General features: G+C 39.4%; 1 protein-coding gene across 3 annotated transcripts in view; it reads right to left on the minus strand.

Annotated features, from left to right (window-relative positions):
* Positions 1-25,870, minus strand: part of LOC127632762 (voltage-gated potassium channel subunit beta-2-like) — a 208,154-nt gene that overhangs the window by 127,019 nt on the left and 55,265 nt on the right. For 2 of the 3 annotated variants that reach the window (XM_052111521.1, XM_052111519.1), the window contains exons 2-3: positions 14,307-14,474; positions 9,550-9,591 (exon numbers count right to left, since the gene is read on the minus strand). In XM_052111521.1, coding sequence (XP_051967481.1) covers positions 9,550-9,591; positions 14,307-14,383 — 119 coding nt within the window. In that variant the 5' untranslated portion in view covers positions 14,384-14,474. Of the gene's footprint in view, positions 1-293; positions 644-9,549; positions 9,592-14,306; positions 14,475-25,870 lie in introns of those variants that run through there. The other variant, XM_052111517.1, reaches the window with a different exon arrangement.

Below are 25,870 nucleotides of genomic sequence, written 5' to 3' on the forward strand. Positions count from 1 at the left end.
TATATTGCCACCTTTATTATGCCACAGAGAGGAAATCAACCAACGAATGTCTGACTTATAGTTGTTGCTGCATATTAAGCAGGGATAGGACAAAGTATTTTAACATCGAACAAATTTATTCAGCTTTAAAAAATAAATAAATGGAACTTGCAGTGCAGAACAAACAAAGTGCACTTACAGAATCCAGAATATAGTCTGCTTATCCATATGCTTTAGTCTAACAATAACTGTGTAGTCCAGTGGATGCTACCCAGGGGTCTTTCCAGACAACATCCAATAAGAAGTTTTCTTACCTGTACTTCATTCCTGTCTGGTAAGATACACATTCCTCCAATGCCAGGCCGTTCATCTTGAGAAAGTCGTCCATGTTCTTGAGCTGGGCAGCAATCCTTTGCTCCCTGAGTCGCTGGAGTTCGGCATGGTCCGTTTGTCTCGGAGGCTGGTTCAGACCTTGGTCCGAGTGATAGCGGCTAATGCCGCTCCGTATACTCTCGCTGTAGGACATGGACAGCATCTTGCCTCCACTGCTACTACTGCTTTTACGCACGCTCAATCCTGCAGGTTTGGGGATCTGCAGGTTTTCGGAAGGCAGAGTGGATTTTCGGCGGGCAATGGGCCCCCCCGCATACCCACCCGCAAACATGATTCAGCCCCGTCCCCAACCAGCCCTCTCTCACTTATACTCTTGCACCTGTCTGATTCTGGCACAAGTTATGCACACTCAAACACACAAATACACACATCAAGCAAAAGCAGGCTTGGGAAACTGGGACCAGGAGTGAGCGGAGAGCAAGATTGATGCATCGCCTTAAATAGCACAGGTGAGGAGGGAACAAAACAGGTCCGAGCTATCAGTGGCAGAGAACTTTGGCCATGCGTCTTGTAATCAGAGATGGTACCACCCCTTTCCTGACAGACACAATGGCATGGCTACAGGAGCAATCAATGTGGGTTCAGAAAAGTGCTTTAGGTCTCGGGTAGGAGGAAACCCAAGAGGGAACACAAAACACAGACTGGGCACATACAAGAAATACATCCATCCAGACAGCACATGCAATGTTCAGACATGCATTGCAGGTCAACTGGGAGGGAAGTGATAACATTCACGTGTAGCCAGGGAAAAGCGAATACGTTTTTCGTTTAAAACCTTTAGAACAGGCTTATGTATGGCACACTGAAAAAATAAATGAATTTGTCCCTTAGTAAATTGTACGTTAGCAAATTTAGCTTGTTTGATTAATTTTAAATGTTTTGCATTTTACTCAATCATAATGTTGTTTTTTCTAAATAAATTCTCTGTTTTGACCAAGAGTATGTAACTTACTAAAGTTATCTTGGAAAAAACAAGTCGTTTCAGCCAAGCTGTGTTTGGGGGAGTGGCCATAGGCTCTTGCACACTGAATTTTTAATTATGTAAACCCGGGCAAGGAATGGGGCTTAAGTGGAGAATAAATAGTTGTTGGTAAATAATAAGAGTTGTAGTTGTGTTTACAGTTCTGTTTAGTGTTACCAATGCTGTTTGTGTAAAATTATCACCATCTCCATCTTCTAACTAAAGCTAAACCTTATGCTCAGTATGTTAATACTCCTACATTGAACATGTTTTTGGTAAAGAAAAGTGTATACTGAGGCTCTACCAGTCTGAGAGAAATAGACATAAAATAGGTTAAGTACCTTTCAAGTGCAATGCAGTAGTGTGCTGTTGGAAAATGCATCATTACTGAAGATTGAGTTCACCTAAAAAAATATATGCACCCTTGATTGATTTATTGATGCTTATTGATGCTAACTAAAAAATTATTGTAGATATTATTTTAAATAAACAGCCACTATAAAAAACTTAAATTTAAACATTGAAGTTGCTGAGTGTAATTTAACCTAGCACTAACCCTGTCTTCCACTCATTTAACAATAAAATAAATAAAACGATACACCCAAACAGTCCCATCCCCAAACTCAATTTATTGGTTGAGCCAGAACCTCAAAGAGAGCATGGCATAATTATATACTTTAAAGGGCTGTTCACACTGGCAGCGTTTTTCAGTGACAAAGCAACCAGAAGTCATTCATTTGCAACAGGTGTCCATTTGAGGCAACATGAGCAACAGCGAATGTTGGTGGTGTGACAAAGTTGAGCAGAATTCAACTTAAAGCAAATGAGACGCTACGCAATCCAGCAACTACAAACAGGAGTAAAGATAGTGAGGCCTGCGTGATTCGCCACCTGAAGACAGTTGGATACTGCAGTCAAGATGGAACAGACACTAGCAAACAACAATACAGCAACTTGGAGACTTCTATTGGTTTATTTGCTGTCGGTGTGAAAACACTTCAAGCCGGTAGAGGGCAAAGAATTGTAATGTCAAAAAACAATTACACACATCAACATGTTCATCACCCTAACAACTGAAAAAGCGTGCATCACTCAGTACATTAACACCTCAAAAGTCTGATTTCAGTTGGAACTTAAGCAATAACTTTCTAAAATGTCATGTTATCACTTTAGTCAGACTGAAATGGAACAAGTTCCATTATGCGAAGTCCGACTAAAGAGATCAGTAGATAATGCGATTGTAGCTCGGCTTTTTCCAGCATGCATACATGTTAATCAGACCACAACAGGCTTTGCCATTGTGCGTGAGCTCTGAAAGTTAGCAATGACACAAAACGTGTATTACCGGCAGCTGACGTCCTTCCTTCAAATATTCGATAATGTGTACTTGGACAGTCAGATACAGACTGTAGCTTGACTATGCAAAAACCAGCTGAAGCTTGATTATAACCATGCATGTAAACGTACTGACTGAATTAAAGTTCATACATAAACTCCATCCAAACTATGCAAAATGAAAAGCATATATTACTCTGACACAATACATTATTAATTTATTATCCAAATTATTAATTGTACCCTTATGTAAAACTGTCTACCTCCAAACCTTCCTACCTCTTCCATAGTACACTAGGCAGGTGCAGTAGAGGTTCTCTTATCATAAGCCAGTATTGATCCTGTAAATCTCAACTGAATGATGTACTGCATAAACCACTTAACTACTGCAGTGCTCCCAGTGCTGAAACTCTATACAAGTTCAATGAAAAACAACCTCCCAACTAAAGTAACCATGTCTCATAAACCATGTCTCGTTTTTGTCACTTATGGTGCTATAATAACTGTTGTATGTTACGGGTGTAATGTTTAAAGCATGAATAAGTCATACAAAGACACCGGACTCGAAAGCAACCCAAATTCTACTAATTTGAATAATTTAAGATCTATAGAGATGTCCATGCAGCAACGTTCATGAAGTTCCTCTGTTCTACAGGCTATCGTGCAGAATAGTATATTAAAACAGGCTCTCTCATGCACACAGGTTGGATTGCACCAGGGATAATCAATCACTGCAAAAACTCACCGGAGGTCTTGGAGGTCAGCTCATGAACAAGACTTATGAATGTCAATCAGCCCTTATAAACACACCAGCAGCCCCAATGCAGTGATCCACCCAAACTGGGAGTGTCTTGTCAACATCTAAACCAATTAGTGAAAGAGAGAGCATCATCCTCTTCCACCCCCCAACTCTGTCCATCACCCCTCCCTGTTCGACTTGGTGAAGGAAATCCATTTATGTCATTCAAGGGGGGAGCAATTTTTTTCTGCTAACTGCAGCAAATAATATCTGGTCTAAATTATTCATAAAACCTTGTGCACTAAAAGCTTTTGATTGTTGTTCCACGTGAGATAATACATAAAAGGTATTTTAGTGCACTAATGAGGCCTGAGTGAGCTTGTGGATCTTTAGAAAAACAAACATTTATGCACAACCATATCGGTGTCAAAAATAAGAATAAGCATTGCACAACTGCCTTGAGAAAAGGGGGACTTCTTCAGCATGAGATATTAGGGGAAAAACGCCACATAAACAAAAAAAGATGAATGTTAGCAAACTATAGTTTTGGCAAGTTGTTTTGGACATCTACTTTGTGCATGACACAAGTAATTTTTCCAACAATTGTTTACAGACAGATTGTTTCTCTATTCGAGTGGGTCAGAAGTTTACAGTGCATCCGGAAAGTATTCACATCACTTCACTTTTTCAACATTTTGTTATGTTCCAGCCTTATTCCAAAATTGATTAAATTCATTATTTTCCTCAAAATTCTACAAACAATACCCCATAATGACAATGTGAAAGAAGTTTGTTTGAAATATTTGCAAATGTATTAAACCCGATTGAACATCTCTGGAGAGATCTGAAAATGGCTGTGCACCGACGCTCCCCATCCAACCTGATGGAGCTTAGGTATTGGCCAGGTGATGAGCGGTGTCTGGTTTCCTCCAGACATGACATTTGACATTCAGGACAAAGAGTTAAATCTTTGTTTCATCAGACCATAGAATTTAGTTTCTTATGGTCCGAGAGTCCTTCAGGTGCCTTTTGGCAAACTCCAGGCGGGCTGTCATGTGCCTTTTACTGAGGAGTGGCTTCCGTCTGGCCACTCTACCATACAGGCCTGACTGGTGGAGTGCTGCAGAGATGGTTGTTCTTCTGGAATGTTCTCCTCTCTCCACAGAGAAATGCTGGAGCTTTGTCAGAGGACCGTCGGGTTCTTGATCTCCCCCGATTGCTCAGTTTGGTCGGACGGCCAGCTCTAAGAAGAGTCCTGGTGGTTCCAAACATCTTCCATTTACGGATGATGGAGGCTACTGTGCTCACTGGGATCATCTGACATGCACTGTTAACTGTGGGACCTTATATACACAGGTGTGCCTTTCCAAATCATGTCCAATAAACTGAATTTACCACAGGTGGACTCCAATTAAGTTGTAGAAACATCAAGGTTGATCAGTGGAAACCGAATGCACCTGAGCTCAATTTTGAGTGTCATGGCAAAGGCTGTGAATACTTATGTACATGTGATTTTTGTCGTTTTTTATTTGTAATAAATTTGCAAAGATTTCAAACAAACTTCTTTCATGTTGTCATTATGGGGTATTGTTTGTAGAATTTGGGGGAAAATAATGAATTTAATAAATTTTTGAATAAGGCTGTAACATAACAAAATGTGGAAAAAGTGAAGCAGTGTGATTACTTTCCGGATGCACTGTATATACACCAAGCTATCTGTGCCTTTAAGCCGCTTGGAAAATTCTAGAAGCTTTTGTCAAGCCTTTAGACATTTAGCTTCTGATAGGTGTACTGAATTGGAGGTGTACCTGTGGATGTATTTTAAGGCCTACATTCACACTCATTGCCTCATAGGAAAATCAAAAGGAATCAGCAAAGACCTTTAAAAATGTGCACCTCCACAAGTCAGGTTCATCCTTGGGAGCAATTTCCAAATGCTTGAAGGTACCACTTTCATCTGTACAAACAATAGTATGCAAGAATAAACACTATATATATATATATATATATATATATATATATATATATACACACACACACACAGGTCCTTCTCAAAAAATTTGCATATTGTGATAAAGTTCATTATTTTCCATAATGTAATGATAAAAATTAAACTTTCATATATTTTAGATTCATTGCACACCAACTGAAATATTTCAGGTCTTTTATTGTTTTAATACTGATGATTTTGGCATACAGCTCATGAAAACCCCAAATTCCTATCTCAAAAAATTAGCATATTTCATCCGACCAATAAAAGAAGTGTTTTTAATACAAAAAAAGTCAACCTTCAAATAATTATGTTCAGTTATGCACTCAATACTTGGTCGTCAATCCTTTTGCAGAAATGACTGCTTCAGTGCGGCGTGGCATGGAGGCAATCAGCCTGTGGCACTGCTGAGGTGTTATGGAGGCCCAGGATGCTTCGATAGTGGCCATCCAGAGTGTTGGGTCTTGCGTCTCTCAACTTTCTCTTCACAATATCCCACAGATTCTCTATGGGGTTCAGGTCAGGAGAGTTGGCAGGCCAATTGAGCACAGTAATACCATGGTCAGTAAACCATTTACCAGTGGTTTTGGCACTGTGAGCAGGTGCCAGGTCGTGCTGAAAAATGAAATCTTCATCTCCATAAAGCTTTTCAGCAGATGGAAGCATGAAGTGCTCCAAAATCTCCTGATAGCTAGCTGCATTGACCCTGCCCTTGATAAAATACAGTGGACCAACACCAGCAGCTGACATGGCACCCCAGACCATCACTGACTGTGGGTACTTGACACTGGACTTCAGGCATTTTGGCATTTCCTTCTCCCCAGTCTTCCTCCAGACTCTGGCACCTTGATTTCCGAATGACATGCAAAATTTGCTTTCATCCAAAAAAAGTACTTTGGACCACTGAGCAACAGCCCAGAGCTGCTTCTCTGTAGCCCAGGTCAGGCGCTTCTGCCGCTGTTTCTGGTTCAAAAGTGGCTTGACCTGGGGAATGCGGCACCTGTAGCCCATTTCCTGCACACGCCTGTGCACGGTGGCTCTGGATGTTTCTACTCCAGACTCAGTCCACTGCTTCCGCGAGGTCCCCAAGGTCTGGAATCGGTCCTTCTCCACAATCTTCCTCAGGGTCCGGTCACCTCTTCTCGTTGTGCAGCGTTTTTTGCCACACTTTTTCCTTCCCACAGACTTCCCACTGAGGTGCCTTGATACAGCACTCTGGGAACAGTCTATTTGTTCAGAAATTTCTTTCTGTGTCTTACCCTCTTGCTTGAGGGTGTCAATGATGGCCTTCTGGACAGCAGTCAGGTCGGCAGTCTTACCCATGATTGCGGTTTTGAGTAATGAAACAGGCTGGGAGTTTTTAAAAGCCTCAGGAATCTTTTGCAGGTGTTTAGAGTTAATTAGTTGATTCAGATGATTAGGTTAATAGCTCGTTTAGAGACCCTTTTCATGATATGCTAATTTTTTGAGAAAGGAATTTTGGGTTTTCATGAGCTGTATGCCAAAATCATCAGTATTAAAACAATAAAAGACCTGAAATATTTCAGTTGGTGTGCAATGAATCTAAAATATATGAAAGTTTAATTTTTTATCATTACATTATGGAAAATAATGAACTTTATCACAATACGCTAATTTTTTGAGAAGGACCTGTATATATATATATATATATATATATATATATATATCTAATCATGTAGCTACTTTCATACATTGTCAGCTGAGTGGAAGCTAATGTGTGAACATGTATTCACTAAACTGTTTTGTTCAAGATTCACAGTTTGGTACCCCCTTCAACAGAACAATTCCAGTCATTGTATTTACAAAATGTATTTATTTAGAAGTCTGGTTTTCCACCGAAATATGGTTTAACAGTTTATCTCTTGATTCGGCAGCACCGAACCATGAGTTATTGTTTTGGACTGTTTTTGTTATACATTAACAATGAAATATTGCTGATGATGTTTTGATAAGCAAGAGAACTGTACTTCACGTAAGTATTACCATGGCATTTTCTATTACTTTATACTTCCACTCCACTACATGTCAGAGGGAAATATTTTTCCAATGTTGAAAATGTATAATTGTCGCTTGTATAAAAATGTAGAAATATACTCTTTGATAAAAATATTTAAGAAAGCAGCCTTCTGAGTACCTTTCTGTTTTCATTCCAGCTTATATTGCTTTCAACTTTCTTGGGTAAGTACAATGCAAGTATACTGAAAGTGCAGGTACTGTAATATAAAGTGCAACCATAAAAGAAAATGAATGGTACAACCCCTTTCTTTCCATCTAAAAAATCTTTTCCAACTAAATACAAGCAACAAAACATTTAAGAATGACTGAAAAGAGTAAGTAATCTTCTTTTCCCATCACTCGTGGCGATCGATTCCCGCCAAGCTGATCCTTGTGATGCGACTTTAAAAGACTTTGAGCTTAAATGAACAGAAATGAGCAAGGCTGTGAAATACAAATTCAATAGAGTGCTCATTAGCTTTGAAGCTACAGAGTCAGGGGTTTTAAGAGCCCATCAGTGCTCTTCTTTCAACCCAGAAGAAAAGGATCCCTCAAAAAAAAAAACAGTAGAAAAGTGCACTGCAGATGAGGGTAACAGACTGAAGGGATCCGCTCAATCAAAACAATAAAAGCAGATTCTGCAAAAAGCAGTTGCTCGGTGTACAGTACAGATACTTTCAGGTGGTTGTATCTCTTGGGCTCATGTTACCAGGAAGAAGGATGCTTCTGATGCAAATAAAAAATCCATTCCTTTCTCGTTCCATTATCGTTTAAGCTGGGACAGCTAGTGTTCAGATGTCAAGAAGGCTTCACATTTTGTATGCATACAAACAGTATATTATTTGAAGTCTCACACAGTGCTCAAACCGATTCAGAGAGTGGCTTGAGTAGCCTACTTATTAAACAGAAAGTGAATTAAAGAAATACTCCGGGTTCAACACAAGTTAAGCTCAATCGATAGCATTTGTGGTATAATGTTAATTAACACAAAAAATTATTGACTTGTTCCTAAATCATAAAAAAATAGCTATTCCACAAACTTTAAAAGACATACTCAAATGTTACAAAAGTATAGCTACAAGACATAAACATCATATGCTCTGATGTTGATAACTTTTGACACGTAAAGTGTCCATTTATACAAGTCACACCTCTTGGCTTCAATAACGTGGTATTCTCTTATTGTAATTCTACAACACATGTTGCATATGTATTATTCATAATCTAGTAGTGTTGTCAAAAGTACTGGTACTTCGGTAGCAAGTCGGTACTAAAATAAAAAAAGATGTAACGATACCAGTGATTCTACAGAACCATTAGTACCGAACGCTGACTTAATTTGGTACCCGCACACAGTCTTAATGACACACGACTGCTTTCATATGCTCACACGCATATTTGAGCATGTGCTCGGTTACTTCTTTTACACAGGAATGCACAACTAATCAAATGAAAATCGTGATATGTCCTAGTGTGATTATTAAACCACAAAATTTTGCAATCATAGTCTGTATGAGCTGCATGAGCTTTAAATTAACGTATTAAGCCGATCGTTCATACACTGGAAACTCCACCGGCATTGAGATGACAGAGCAGAGCACTAATCCACTCTGAAGTTTTATTTTTATATAATGTATATAATTAAATCACAGCATTTGCGGTTTAACGATCACACTGGGCCATGTAGCGAACAGTTTATTCAGAGAAGTTAAACTTCCATCAAAATACACGACAAAATAAAAGCATGATTCATAATAAAAGCTAAACACCTGAAATTGAAGAAATGGCAACAGAAATATATTAGAACTATATAGTAAAATGTAATTCTCACTGTAGAAATATTAATAAAAAAAAATATGAATAATTATTGTAATATAATAAGCAATATATCACAAGCAAGAGTGACATGACAACACTATAATCTATTAACAATTACAAGGAGACAAAATTGTAAATAAATGTAGCATACATTAACTATAATTCCATTGTACTTTCTGTAGTAAAATGCAATCGCACTGGTATCTGAAGCAGCTAAACTAAGAATGAACCCATGACTTGAAAGTGCTTTCCAAAACAGATAAAAACAAGTGCAGTATCAGATGGCCATGGCTAATTAATCAGCAAACAAAGAGGTACCTGTAAAAATGCAGCTGCCGTTTTGGACTCCCATATCTGGCACTGAGGGCAGCAGGAGAGAGAGAGACACACAGAGAGGAAAGCTTAGTCGTCAGGTGAAAGAACAGAGAGAGGGCAATAAACAAACACAAGCACGTCCGCAAAGACACAGATACATGGAATGACGCCATTTTACTTTAAATTAGCCTGATGCAGAGCATTAACATGAAGATAAGCTTATAGAAATTATTCTAGCCCATAGATGTAACTATGATCACCAAACGAATGAGTAAAAAAAACAAATATGAATAAAAAGTGCAACACAGTCAGACAATAAAACAAAGATACGTCCACAGCATAAAACCACTACAGTTTAAAAAAAAATGAATAGATTTTGTTTATATCTATATTTTTTTTAAATTTAAGATGCATAAGTGCATAATTGACTTTCTCTTAATTCCACCTTAATGCCTATATTTGCGGTTGTTTTCCCAAAGTAAGCAGCACAAGCAAGTGTTTTATCTATTTCTGGTAGAGAAAAACAAAGATCCAGTGTGTTCCATTGGAGGTTCCATTGGAGGCAATATATTCTTCCAGGTTATAGATAAATACAACAATAGATAGCCTTACAGGACCACTCATTGTAATAAGAAGTGAACTGGGAAGTTACATATGGAAGAGGAGATGTCTTTTGGAAGCTACTCATGATTATCAGAATTGCCAGTAGTTTCATTGGAGGCAATATCTACTTCCAGATTAAAGATAAATACAACACTGCACAGCCTTACAAGACCTAATCTTTGAAATGAGAAGTGAACTGGGAAGTTACATTTGGAAGAGGAAATGCCTTTGGGAAATGTACATCACAAAAATCTAGCAGTAACCATGTGGTAGTGAGAAAAGACTTTTTGGAAGGTAGACATATTATGTCTAGCCAAATCAATCACTAAACAAATGGCTTTATTGGCTTTAATGTTTTAATTGGGTTTTGGATATTTGTAAAACAATTGGAAACATCATTATTTTCATCATAAATGGAGATATACACTTTGTGAGCACTTTATTAGGTACACCTGTACACCTACTTATTTATGCAATCATCTAATCAGCCAATAGACCTTATTCACACAAGCACCATATTTAATGGGAATGACAACGAGTCTGTGAGGGATAGACTTACAGACTCTGCAATGGGCTGTATTGCAGTTTAAATGTTTTTGGATCGCTCCAATGACAAAACATTGATAAAATATCGGTCCAAGAACATTCAATATACAAAGAACACCAGATAACATGAGATGAGAGAAATAAGATGAGATCTAGGAGCTTTATACTGTCCGTGCCACTGAAGACATGATAAGCATATCCCTCACAGCCTCGTTGTCATTCCCATTAAAAATCAAAGATGGTGCTAGCGTGAATAAGATCTCTTGTGTGGTAGCAGAACAATGCATAAAATCATTCAGATATGGGTCAGGAGCTTGAGATAATATTCACACCAACCATTAGAACAGGGAAAAAATCTAAATCCCAAAATTTCGATTGTGGCGTGATTGTTGGTGCCAGACAGGCTGGTTTAAGTATTTCTGGAATTGCTGATCTCCTGGGATTTTAACACACATCAGTCTCTAGAAGTTACTCAGAATGAAGACAAAAACAAAAAACATCCAGTGTGCATCAGTCATGCGAACGGGAATGCCTTGTTGATGAGAGATGTCAACAGAGAATGGCCAGAATGTTTCGAGCTGACAGAAAGGCTATAGTTTCTCAGATAGCCCCTTTTTATAATTGTAGTGAGCAGGATACCATCTGAGAATGCACAAGATGTCAAACCTTGAGGCAGATGGGCAACAACAGTACAAGACCGTGTTGAGTTCCACTTCTGTCAGCCAAGAACAGAAATCTAAGGCTCCAGTGGGCACATGCTCATCACAACTGGACAGACGAAGACTGGAAAACGTAGCCTGGTCTGATGAATCTGCTGAGGCACACAGATGGTAGGGTTAGAATTTGGCACCAACAGCATGAATCCATGGACCCAACCGGTCTTGTGTCAATATTCCAGGCTGATGGCGGTTGTGTTATGGTGTGGGGAATGTTTTCTTGGCACATTTTGGGTCCATTAATACCAATGTATCATCGCTTGAATGCCACAGCCTATTTGAGTATTGTTGTGACCATGTGCATCCATTCATGGCCACAATTTACCCATCTCGAATGGCTACTTCCTGCATGATAATGCACCACGTCACAAAGCAAAAGTAACCTCAAACTGGTTTCAAGAACGTGACAATGATTGTACTGTTATTCAGTGGCCTTCCCGGTCACCAGATCTGAATCCAATAGAACACCTTTAGGATGTGGTAGAATAGGAGATTTGTGTGATGCAATCATGTCACCATAGACCAGAATCTCAAAGGAATGTTTTCAACATCTTGTGGAATCCATGCCATGAAGAATTGAGGCCGTTTTGAGAGCAAAGGGATACGCTACCCAGTGTTCCTAATAAATTGCTCCGTGACTGTATATTATGCTGATAGATTAATTTACTGTTTAGAAACAAATGTTTCTCTCCAGCACTTCTAGGTACTTTTAGCGGAGAAATAAAGAACCACTGTCAATGGAAAATTCACTAAAATAGAGAAGAAAATGTTCAAAAAGTGTTGTTTGTTGGGTTGAAACAGCACATTTCCCAAATAACTATCTTAAATTTTCCATCAGGATTGGTGGATCAGGATAAACTCAGGATATTACATAATTTATGATATTTCACCAATCACTGTTATTGTTATTGTGTCTGCCCTAGAAGACCCAATTGAACTGCATCTGCTGTTGGTAGATTTTCTAAAAGAAACTGCACAAACTCTGACCACTGCAAACCACTGTATTTAATTTCCAATGTGCAATTGCTGTGACAGAAAAACGGGACCCGTCTCCACCACCATAGCCTATTGGGCTTCTGTTTGTGAAAGGATATGTAAATAAAAAATTCATACTGTTGAATGATGTCTTTGCATTAATTTTGAACTGTTGAAGTGAAAATGGCTGTTAAGTTTTAACATTGAGTATGATAATACTGAACTTAAATATTATTTACATATTGTATATCTGATGGTAGTTTTAATTTTTGTATGCCACATTTCTCAGTTTAAGCGTGTGAGGATGTGTATTCAACAACCCAATGTATGTCCAAAATAATATTGAACCAAGTTAAAACTAGTTTTTCCAATAATTTAGAAGGAACTTAAATAAAACATAAATATCAATTTATAATAACTTTTATTATATAAACAAACATTATTATATCATGCTTAAAATGGCCATTGGTGTGTGAATGTGAGTGTGGATGGGTGATTGGGACACAATGTAAAGCGCTTTGGTAACCTCTAAGGTTAATAAAAAAGCGCTATATAAGTGCAGACCATTTACCATTTACCATTTAAAAGATCATTAAAACTGCAGCGTTGCATATCCACCATTGAAATCTGCTGCTCTAAAGTTCAAGGAATGTTTCTACTGGAGCTGATAAAAAGACAAGCAACGCCATCTGCAGTTCAAAGCCAGAACAGTTGGCAAAAGTTAAGGGCTATGTTTCTGTTGAAATTTCATGAAAACACAAGGAACTCTGCAGCAAACATAAATGTCAGTCAAGGTTTTGATGAAGATGGCTATGCCCTTTTAATTGGGAGGCCCTAAAAAATACTCAATATCCTGGAAGAATGTTATAATAACATTTCTTTTACTGCTTTTGATGGTTCATGTTCAGTTCATCTTTACTGAAGAAAACTGTGGTAGATCACATGGGTCACAGCAGGATTGTCACACTGTTGCATCGGTCATGTGTGCACATTTATGCATAAGCAGATGCCGATGTGCATATCTGTGTGTGTGTGTGTGTGTGTACAAGACACTTCTCAGAATGTCCTGCACAGAGTTTATGAAACAGAAGAGACTCACCTGCATATATGTAACAATCCTAACAGCAGTATGTTTGACCAAATATTACCTAACCCATTTCTTTTATCATCTGGTCTAGTCAACAATTCTAGATTCAGACTGTCCATAATGAAAACAACAACAACAACAACAACAACAACAATCTGCCTGCGATGACACTTCATCAAAATCTACTCTTAAAAACAACTTTTAAAAGCTAAAAGTTTTATTTGTCATATTCATAACAGCACAGCATAATGCAGCACTTGCTGACATGAAAGAAATATGCTATAAATATTCCTTTGTCGATACATTTAACTGGAAATAACACTGCATAATTTTTCAAGTCGTCTAAATAGCATTGGATATGTTTAAGTGAGAAACAACCACAAATGTTAGTAATTTTTCTAAAAACAAATTATTACAGTAGATTATGAGAGAACATCCATTCCTTTAAAGACAAAATCTTCATTAAAAAATGTTTGATGTGATTTTTATATATATATATATATACACACACACACACACACACACACACACACACACACACACACACACACACACACAACTGCTAATTTTGCTTTGTTTGTATGCAATATGTACATTTATCACATGATGGTATGGAAAACGCTTACCGGTACTCATCAAACCTTTTTATACAGACCCTTATTTTTATGGCAAACACATTTTTCTAATACACTTGAGTTTGAGAATTATGCAGTTAGGAGTCAATGAAAAAAATACAACTTTGAAATTAAGACACAAATTATTCTTGCTGTCAGAGCAGTTGTTTATGTGCTTGTTTGTGTAGTGTGTGTGTGTGTGTGTGCATGCAGACTGACCTGTAGACCATGCCTGGGGAGCCAGTCTGTCTGAGAGAGAGGCGGGCGGGAGAGTCTGTGGTTGATTCTGGATACATGGGGAACGGGAGAGTGGGGGGTGTGGCCAGGCTGCCGAGGGGTCTCTCTCTCCTGTCAACCGACACGTATGTCTCTCACCTTACACGGCCTCTGAAACACAAACAAAAACAGTTCTGAGTTGATCAATCAATTGCTAGGGTGCATAAACAGACAAGAAGTGCTGCATTGAACTGCAGTGCTGCAAAAAAGATGTAAGATTATGAGCACACCACTAGAGCGCGCTTCTAAACAATAGTTGAGGCTGACCACATTGGAATGGGAACTGGGAACACATCAAACAGAGCAGCATTAAGTCATTCATTTGCACAACAGATCTAAAAAAACTAAATAAAAGGGAAGCTTTAAGTAGTGACATGATGATAATACACAGAACACACAAAGTATAATTGTGCTGTGGCTTATGGAAAGTTTGAAGTATAGGCTGCTGTCTGGCATCCTGACGTCCTGTCCTTGCAAGTGGTCTTCTAAAAGACGCAGTGTTCCTCATGCATTATACAGGAGTAGGTACCCATAATTCAGTGAGAGAGACATACAGTATAATGGGTGAAAGACAGAGACAGACATAAGGAGAACAGAAGAGCGAGGAATGGACACAGCATTGTGTCGCAGAATAGACGGTTACACATTTGAACTTAATGTACTGAATTACAGAACACCTCCAAAGTGAAAACTTGATTGTTCAGAAAAACTCTTAATAACTAGTTTAAACTAGCACAGCCACACAAATTATCTTTTTGTATTTTATCTTGGTGCACTGTGCGTGGGCGGTCTCTGGACACCACAACATTATCGGGGTGTTGATCTATCTCTCTTGGGCCCATCCGCCCCCATAAGCTGGGCCCCTGAAAGCAGTTCCATTTTTCCTCCCTCATGGGCGGCCCTGATCAGCATTATATTGGCCTATCGGCCTCCGTGCTCTCTGGGTACTGGCATCAGCCATTAAAAAGCCCATACGATCAACAACTACTGGTTATAGACTGATATATTGGCTACACTGCATGAAATGCCCGATATTTGGCCATTTTAATTTAAGCTCATCAGCATCAGCCAATAACTGTGCCCAATTAGCTGGTTAATGGCAGTGGTTACACCACTTATTGCCAGTTAAAAAAAATCTACCAACAGCATTATATTTGATTAAAAACAAAAACACTTAAACAGGAGAAAAAAACAATGCATTCAGAAAGTATTCAGACCCTTTTTTAACATTTTGTTATGTTGCAGCCTTATGCTAAAATGCTTTAAATTATTTATTTTTTCACATCAATCTATATATTTCATTCCCCATAATGACAAAACAAAAACCAGATTTTGGATAACTTTTAAAAAAAAAATGAAATATCACATTGACATAAGTATTCAGACCCGTTGCTATAGTGCAAATGTAGGTGCATCCCATTTCTCTGGATCATCTATGAGATGTTTTTACACTTTGACTGGAGTCCTGTTGTAAATTCAATTGATTTGGAACGGCACACGCCTGTCTATATAAAGTCTTGCATTTGAAAATGTATAGAGCAAAAACCAACCCATGAGGTCAAAAGAACAATTATGTCAAGGCACAGATCTGGGGAAGGCTACAAAAATGTTTAGGCTGCATTGAATTTTCCCAAGAGCACAGTGGCCTCCATAATTCTTAAATGGAAGTTTGGAAAATGAGCAATTGGGGGAGAAGGTCCTTGGTAAGAGAGGTGTGACCAAGAACCTGATGCTCACTCTGGTTGAGCTCCAGAGATCATGTGTGGAGATGGGAGAAACTTGCAGAAGGACAACCATCACTGCAACACTCCACATATCTGGTCTTTATGGCAGAGTGGCCCGACAGAAGCCTCTCTTCAGTGCATGACACATGAAAGCTTGCTTGGAATTTGCAAAACAAAAACCTTAAGGACTCTCAGATTGTGAGATTCTCTGGTCTGATGAAACTATTTCGCCTCAATTCCAAGTGTCATGTCTGGAGGAAACCAGGCACCGCTCATCAACTGCGCAATACCATCCCAACGGTAAATGTTGGTGGTGGTAGCATCATGCTGTGGGGTGTTTTTCAGTGGCAGGGACTGGTCAGGGTTAAAAGGAAAGCTGAACGCAGCAAAAAACAGATATCCTTAATGAAAACCTGGTCCAGAGTGCTCAGGACCACAGACTGGGCAGAAGGTTCACCTTTCAACAGGACAATGACCCAAAGCACACAGCCATAACAATGCAAGAGTGGCTTAGGGACAACTCTGAAATGTCATTGAGTGGCCCAGCCAGAGCCCGGACTTGAACACAATCTAACATCTCTGAAGAGACCTGAAAATGTCCATCCAACCTGACAGAGTTTGAGAGGATCTAGAGAGAAGGAAGAAAGGATGAATGGACGGATTCATCAGTAGCCAATATATCAGTCTATAACCAGTAGTTGTTGACCGGTATGGGTTTTTTAATGGCTGATGCCACTACCCAGAGAGCACGGTAGCCGATAGGCCAATATAATGCTGATTACGTCTGTCCATGAGGGAGGTTTTGAACATGCATGTTTTAATAATTTTTCACAGCGAATTAAGTAAATGTTGTCTATTGTAAATGTAAATTTTATTTTAGTCATTTTACTTGAATTTTGCCAACTTTAAATTGTATTATGTACTGTATATGTATATCTGCTTTATATAGGCCACCATGCTCTCTAGATATCATGGGATAATACAGTTAACCACTGCATAAAGCAGACATCAGACTGCTTAAAACTCACTAAATGGGACCAGTTGTTATTACTGATAGACCTATCCACCAATTGTAACAATTAAAAAATTGTAATCATTGCATTAATGCGCAGTTGCGCACAACAATCATGTCTGTGATTGGACACAATGCTCAAGCATGGAAAAGAACATGTTATTAATTGAAAACATTGAGGCAATAGGAGAAGACCACAATGGAATAGTAAAGTGATTGACACTTTTCACAAGAAAAAGAAGCAAACATGTATGCCGTCTAACTTTTTAAATAGCCTTCGTTTTGGCAGCAAAATCCTTACACCTTAAATTGCTTTCTAGGTAGGCAGCACACTAGGAATTGGACAAGCACTAGACGTGTCTGTAATTTCCATACAGAAGGGTCCCTTTTCTAATGTGTCATTGTTATTAAACATCTTTCTCAAATAATGCCTACTTTGTTGAAATATTATTTAACTATACTGTTATAAACAGCCTGATCACATTAATACCTATAAAACAGTCAGTGGATACATGAAAGAATTACAGTAATAAAAACCAGCTTCCTCCACACAGGGCCATGCAGGTGGGAGGGTGAAATGTACATTTTAATCTGGAGGAGTTTATGATTGGTCCCCAAGAGGTACTAATGAACACCTTTGCACTTACATTTACACACACATATACACCCACAGATCAGCATTATTCATGGCCACATCTCATTTCAGCACTCATTACTCTTAAGTGAGTGCCATTAAAGGACACAGTAAATAATGCTTCTGTTCTGCTTATCAAGGTGACTTTCCTTCCATCAACTTCCACATAAAGCCAGTCTGACCGTTGAATTAATGCCTTTTCATTTCCCAAAGACTAATTAGGACTTAAACATTTTAAAGTCCTCCACACTGTTGCACGAATTCTGCCACTTATATAAATTTAAACCATCAGCTTTGTACAAAGCCAGGGTAAACTGCACATTATCTTGGTGTTTGGAGAACTGATATATACATATATACAGTTGAAGTCAGAAGTTTAAATACACCTTAGCCAAATACATCTAAACTCAGTTTTTCACAATTCCTGACATTTAATCATGGAAAACATTCCCAGTCTTAGGTCAATTAGGATCACTACTTTATTTTAAGAATATGAAATGTCAGAATAATAGTACAGAGAATAATTTATTTCAGCTTTTATTTCTTTCATCACATTCTCAGTGGGTCAGAAGTTTACATACATTTTTGTCACGATCCCCTGTTGTCTGCCCCGTGTTTCACTTGTCAATTGTCATGCACTACAATTCCCATGATTCCCGGCCCTCATCACCCTCTCATTGTTTTCACCTGTTTGTCATTTAGTCTCATTACCTTATGTATTTAAAGCCTTCCAGGGCTCCGCTTTCCGAGCCTCCTAGGGCTCCGCCCCTTGAGCCTTCCTTGGCTCCGCCCCTCGAGCCATCTACTTCAATCCCAGAGCCATCCCGTGCTTCGCCTCCCAGGGCTTTGCCTCTCGAGCCTTCCTCGGCTCTGCCCCTCGAGCCTTCCACGGCTGCAATCCCAGAGCTTTCCACGGCTCCGCCTCCTGAACCTCCCTCGGCTCCGTCTCCAGAGCCTCCTACGGCGCCACCTCCCTCGGCTCCGCCTCCAGAGCCTCCTACGGTGCCACCTCCCTTGACTCCGCCTCCCGAGCCTTCCTTGGCTCCGCCTACCTCAGCTCCGCCTCCTGAGCCTTCTACGACGTCGCCTCCTGAGCAGTCCACGGCTCCGCTACCAGGAACTTCCATGGCTCCGCCTACCTCGGCTCCGCCCTCGGAGTTCCCCATGGCTGTGGTCCTGAGGCCGACTCCCAGGCCTCCTGAACCTGTCCCTGTTCTGTGGCCGCCTCCCAGGCCTCCTGAACCTGTCCCCGTCCTGTGGCCGCCTCCCAGGCCTCCTGAACCGTCCCTGTCTGGTGCTCCCCGTGACTACCTGCTTGCCCTCTGTGACCCCTTGGACTGCCTTCTTGCCCTCTGTGCCCCCTTGGACTTCCTGTCTGCCCCCTGTGCCCCCTTGGACTGCCTTCTTGCCCTCTGTGCCCCCTTGGACTTCCTGTCTGCCCCTTGTGCTCCCTTGGACTGTCTGTTGCCCCTTGTGCCCTCTTTGGTCTGCCTGCCCCCCTCAATCCTTGGACGATTTTTGTTTTTTTGGGGGTATTCTTTTTTTTTGTTTTCTTAGGAGCGTCTGGAAGCCGCTCCTTTGAGGGGGTGTTATGTCACGATCACCTGTTGTCTGCCCCGTGTTTCACTTGTCAATTGTCATGCACTACAATTCCCATGATTTCCGGCCCTCATCACTCTCTCATTGTTTTCACCTGTTTGTCATTTAGTCTCATTACCTTGTGTATTTAAACCCTGTTTGTTTTCCATTCCCTTGTCGATCGTTGCTTGTTTGTAGATGTCTTGATGCTGTTGTTTTTGCCCATGTTAGAAGTTGTTGTTTTGCCTTGTTTACCCAGTTCATGTGCCCTTGATGTTTTCGTGTTTTTGGTTTGTTTTCCCATCATGGATATTTCCTTTGTTCCTGTTTTGTCCGTTTCCACTTTGTTTTATAAAAACCCGCGTATAGATCCTCACTCCTCGTCTGCCTCCTCCTACAATCGTAACAATTGTGTTAGTATTTGGTAGCATTGCCTTTAAATTGATTTACTTGGGTCAAATGTTTTGGGTAACCTTCCACAAGCTTCTCACAATAAGTTGTTGGAAATTTGGCCCATTTCTCCAGACAGAACTGGTGTAACTGAGTCAGGTTTGTAGGCCTCCTTGCTCGCACACACTTTTTCAGTTCTGCACATGAATTTTCTATCAAATTGAGGTCAGGGCTTTGTGATGGCCACTCCAATATCTTGACTTTGTTTTCCTTGAGCCATTTTGCCACAATTTTGGAGGTATGCTTGGGGTCACTGTCCATTGGGAAGACCCAATTTTGACCGAACTTTAACTTCCTGGCTGATGTCTTGAGATGTTGCTTCAATAAATCCACATCATTTTCATTCCATATGATACCATCTATTTTGTGAAGTTCACCAGTACCTTCTGCCGAAAAACTCCCCCACAACATGATGCTTCTATCCCCTTGCTTCATGGTTGGGATGGTCTTCTTCACCCATCATTATGGCCAAACAGATCAATTTTAGACCAGAGGACATTTCTCCAAAAAAGTAAGATCTCTGCCCCCATGTGCAATTGCAAACTGTAGTCTCGCCTTTTTATGGTGGTTTTGGAGCAGTGGCTTCTTCCTGGCTGAGCAGCCTTTCAGGTTATATTAATATAGGACTCATTTTACTATGGATGTAGATACTCGTCTACCGGTTTCCTTCAGCATCTTCACAAGGTCCTTTGCTGTTGTTCTGGAATTGATTTGCACTTTTCGGTCCAAACTACGTTCATCTCAATGAGACAGAATGCCTCTCCTTCCTTAGCAGTATGATGGTTGTGTGGTACCATGGTGTTTATACTTGCATACTATTGTTTGTACAGGTAAAAGTGGTACCTTCAGGCGTTTGGAAATTGCTCCCAAGGATGAACCAGGAGGTCTTGGCTGATTTGTATTGATTTTCCCATGATGTCAAGCAAAGAGTTTGAAGATAGGCCTTAAAATACATCCACAGGTACACCTCCAATTCAGTACACCTATCAGAAGCTAATTGTCTAAAGGCTTGACAAAAGTTTCTAGAATTGTCCAAGCAGTTTAAAGGCACAGATAACTTAGTATATGTAAACTTCTGACCCACTCGAATTGTGAGTCAATTAAAAGTGAAACATTCTGACTGTAAACAATTGTTGGAAACATGACTCGTGTCATGCACAAAGTAGATGTCCAAAACAACTTGCCAAAACTATAGTTTGCTATTACGAAATCTGTGTAGTGGTTAAAAAAAGTTTTAATGACTTCAACCTAAGTGTACGTAAACTTCTGATTTCAACTCTGTGAATACACACACACACGCGCGACACACACACACACGCACACACACGCGCACAATCATTCAAAAGTTTATGGTCACTTACTCATTATATAAAAAATGTTTAAATTCCCCATATTTTAGAATAATAGACCATCAACACTATAGAATAATTGGAATTATGTTGCGACTAAAACAAATTCTAAATAAATCAAAACTGTTATATTTGAGCATCTTCAAAGTGGCCACACTTTGCCTAGATTTTGCAGAAATGTATTCTTGACAACTTCTTGAGGTATCAGCCTGGGATGCTCCCATCTATGTTGGGCACTTATTAGCTGCTTTTCTTTATTATTCGGTCCAAGACATCCATTTCAAAAACTTTTTTTATATAACATTTTAGTTTTGTAATTAAATAAATTAATATGTTGGCACAATTATATTTTTGTCAACAAATTTAATTTCAAACATTTAAGCATACGCCTTCAGATCAAAAGATTTTTAAGATCATACAAATATTTCAGGCAAGTGACCCCAAACCTTTGAACGGTAGTGTTTATATCTCATATATATCTCAGTGGTTTAGAGCTGTTGTAAATCAGATGCATTTCTCTGTAGTCCTCCAAATAAACGCACAGCAACAGTGAGATGCAGATTCCTTGAATTTGTATTCAAGTCTCTGTTCTCGCACTGGATTTATAATAGATATCTCAAAATAAATAAATGATTGATTTCGAGCTCGGGCCCTTTGGGTTGAGAGGCCCCTGGGCAATGTCCCAATCGGCCTGGTGGTTAATCCACCCATGACTGTAGGTACTTTTAATAATTATAATAAAACTCAACAGAAAGATCTAAAGAAATAAAACAAAATTCAAACTTCTCACTGATAGTAGAAAATGTATTTATCTCTTCTGACTTTACATGAGTAAATCTTATCTAAATAGTAAATGCTATTTTCTGCTCATGTTGCGAGAACTGGAATACTGCATTACTGCGAAAAAAGGAGACTCCGGCTTTGAAAGTTTTAGCATAGCAATTGTTCAGATTTACTGCTCTAATGGCTAGACCCAAGTAAGGTGCACTCAGCAGATTACAGCAACTGTGCACGTTACACATGGGGAACAGAAAGTGATTCTCTCTTTTTCTCCTTCAACATCCATTTGTGTGAAAGAGGGTGCATGAGAGAGAGAGAGAAATTGAGAGCAGAGAAGTCCCTTGTGTCAAAAAGGCAGTTAGTTCTGGAAAGAGAACAGTGAGGACATGTTAGAATTCAGAGTATTTGACATCTGCGGGTTCGAAGGAATGAAATGTAAGACTTTTTAAGGCCAAATAAAAGAAAAATTGAAGACCACTTTCGCAATAATAAAAAAAAAAAACATTAATTCATTAGCTGGTAAATACAAAACCACTGAGGCTATTGAATGTCTCTGGAAATGTTTTTTTTTTTTATTATTATTATATTTTATTGTGCATTTATGTGTTAATAAGTTTATAAAACATTAAAACTCTAAATGTAATCATTAAGAATGCATGTAGCCTAAAGTATGTAGCCTAGATTGTGACCCTTCTCTTTAGTCACTTGCTTTCTAGCAAGACATGACACATTAGACCAGTGCTTTGGCAACGTCACCGCTTATGTCAAACATGGAAGTGGTGGCAAAAACCAAGAACAAAAAATTTACTTTTATTGGAATACGTTATTGAAAAATTATTCCGAGGGCTCTAATTGACTGCTGTGGCTTCAAGATCATCAACAGAGCTGATTGGACAGAGGAGATCATTTCAACTCACAAGCTTGCAGCATACATTTATAGTGAACATGATTACATGTTTGTTATTAACTCATATCATTATAGTAATTGTATATGTTTGTATTTATGATGGTTCTGTGTCATACTTTCGTTTAATCCTCTAATCTGTCAAATCTAACACAACAATCAACTGGCTTTCTGCCACAACTTACTGCGCATGCGCTGACATTTTTGTTAATGATGATTGGTCTATAGACATTAATCACAGTAGCGCCTAGTGCTGTCAAAAATACCGGTCTACCCGGTACCCATGCACAGGCGGGAACTTTCGAATGCTCACAACAAGCAAAAGATTGCGGCAAGCAAATTATCTGCTGCTGCAGAGTCTCAACTGAATCTTGTCGAAATGAAAAGTGGAAAAAGCCAGGTAATTTGAGGCTGATGAAAAGGGTAACATCATAGATCATCAAAAGCCTATTTGTAAACGCTGCTTTCGCAATTTTCTGACGATAGGAGGGAACACATGAAACTTAATAAAGACAGACACCCGGATTTATTCAAGCAAATAAAGCAGATGAGTTTAAACTTTCACAGTTTATTTTATGTAGATCCCAAAGTATTAGGGAATGATAAAAAAAAAAAAAAAAAGTACATTCAGAAGCATATACCGTTGTGGAATAAGCGGAGGCGGAGCTCATTAAAGGAAACATCCCGGCGTTACATCTTAAATGCAGTCAAATGTAATGCGTTATTGCTTTATTAAAGTTCAAATAATACAGAAGCAGCTCATGTTAATAACTATAAACTCAGAAACTGGCATTTCTCTGTGTGGTCGGCGCCTCATCTATGAGTTGCGCGAATGTCCCGATCTCAGGGGGAGAGATTGAAACTGCACCCGGCTGAGAGAGACTCTGCCTCGGGGAACTAATTCCTCACGCACGCACGCACACACACACACACACGTTGTGTTTCCATGTTTTATGGGGACTTTCCATAGACATAATGGTTTTTATACTGTACAAACTTTATATTCTATCCCCTAAACCTAACCCTACCCCTAAACCTAACCCTCACAGAAAACTTTCTGCATTTTTACATTTTCAAAAAACATAATTTAGTATGATTTATAAGCTGTTTTCCTCATGGGGACCAACAAAATGTCCCCACAAGGTCAAAAATTTCGGGTTTTACTATCCTTATGAGGACATTTGGTACCCACAAAGTGATAAATACACGCTCACTCACACACACACACACACACACACACACACACACACACACACACACACTTAATGCAGCTCGATTAGAACGCGACTGCTCGAGACTTTAATCATAATATGATACACTCACCTAAAGGATTATTAGGAACACCATACTAATACTGTGTTTGACCCCCTTTCGCCTTCAGAACTGTCTTAATTCTACGTGGCATTGATTCAACAAGGTGCTGAAAGCATTCTTTAGAAATGTTGGCCCATATTGATAGGATAGCATCTTGCAGTTGATGGAGATTTGTGGGATGCACATTCAGGGCACGAAGCTCCCGTTCCACCACATCCCAAAGATGCTCTATTGGGTTGAGATCTGGTGACTGTGGATGCCATTTTAGTACAGTGAACTCATTGTCATGTTCAAGAAACCAATTTGAAATGATTCGAGCTTTGTGACATGGTGCATTATCCTGCTGGAAGTAGCCATCAGAGGATGGGTACATGGTGGCCATAAAGGGATGGACATGGTCAGAAACAATGCTCAGGTAGGCTGTGGCATTTAAACGATGCCCAATTGGCACTAAGGGGACTAAAGTGTGCCAAGAAAACATCCCCCACACCATTACACCACTACCACCAGCCTGCACAGTGGTAACAAGGCATGATGGATCCATGTTCTCATTCTGTTTACGCCAAATTCTGACTCTACCATCTGAATGTCTCAACAGAAATCGAGACTCATCAGACCAGGCAACATTTTTCCAGTCTTCAACTGTCCAATTTTGGTGAGCTCTTGCAAATTGTAGCCTCTTTTTCCTATTTGTAGTGGAGATGAGTGGTACCCGGTGGGGTCTTCTGCTGTTGTAGCCCATCCACCTCAAGGTTGTGCGTGTTGTGGCTTCACAAATGCTTTGCTGCATACCTCGGTTGTAACGAGTGGTTATTTCAGGCAAAGTTGCTCTTCTATCAGCTTGAATCAGTCGGCCCATTCTCCTCTGACCTCTAGCATCAACAAGGCATTTTCAGCCCACAGGACTGCCGCGATACTGGATGTTTTTCCCTTTTCACACCATTCTTTGTAAACCCTAGAAATGGTTGTGCGTGAAAATCCCAGTAACTGAGCAGATTGTGAAATACTCAGACCGGCCCGTCTGGCACCAACAACCATGCCACGCTCAAAATTGCTTAAATCACCTTTCTTTCCCATTCTGACATTCAGTTTGGATTTCAGGAGATTGTCTTGACCAGGACCACACCCCTAAATGCATTGAAGCAACTGCCATGTGATTGGTTGATTAGATAATTGCATTAATGAGAAATTGAACAGGTGTTCCTAATAATGCTTTAGGTGAGTGTATATCTAAATATATGTCCATATGCATTTCTTATCATGAAGAAAAATGGCAAAATGCAGCTTTATTAATAAGAGAGCACTTTGCACATTAGTTTGGAAATTGTTTTTTTATTCATTCTATTGTATGCTTGTTTATTTCTGGGTTTTGTTTTTTAGTACTTGGTAAAAACAAATTAAAAGTTGAAGCAAATCTTATATAAGTGTTCAAAAATACTTTAAGCATACATTGTTCAGTTTTGTTATAATTAAAAAATAATATATTTAAATTAAAGTGTTGCTCAATGGCATATTTCTGTTCTTAGTTCTGCTGTTAATGTTTTGTAGACTTTTTGTAGAAACATGTTTTTGTGTTTTGCTTTGGCACCGAAAATGGTATCAAGTACCGTGAAATTTCACTGGTATTGGTACCGACTACTGAAATTTTGGTACCGTGACAACACTAGTAGCGCCATGTTTGATTTTTTATTGGGAATGGAAACGAGGCTGTGAGGGATAGACTTACCATCACTTCAATGGCATGCACAGTGTAAATCTGTAA

Source organism: Xyrauchen texanus, chromosome 39 (genome assembly GCF_025860055.1).
Source record: "Xyrauchen texanus isolate HMW12.3.18 chromosome 39, RBS_HiC_50CHRs, whole genome shotgun sequence".
NCBI classification, from domain to species: Eukaryota; Metazoa; Chordata; class Actinopteri; order Cypriniformes; family Catostomidae; genus Xyrauchen; species Xyrauchen texanus.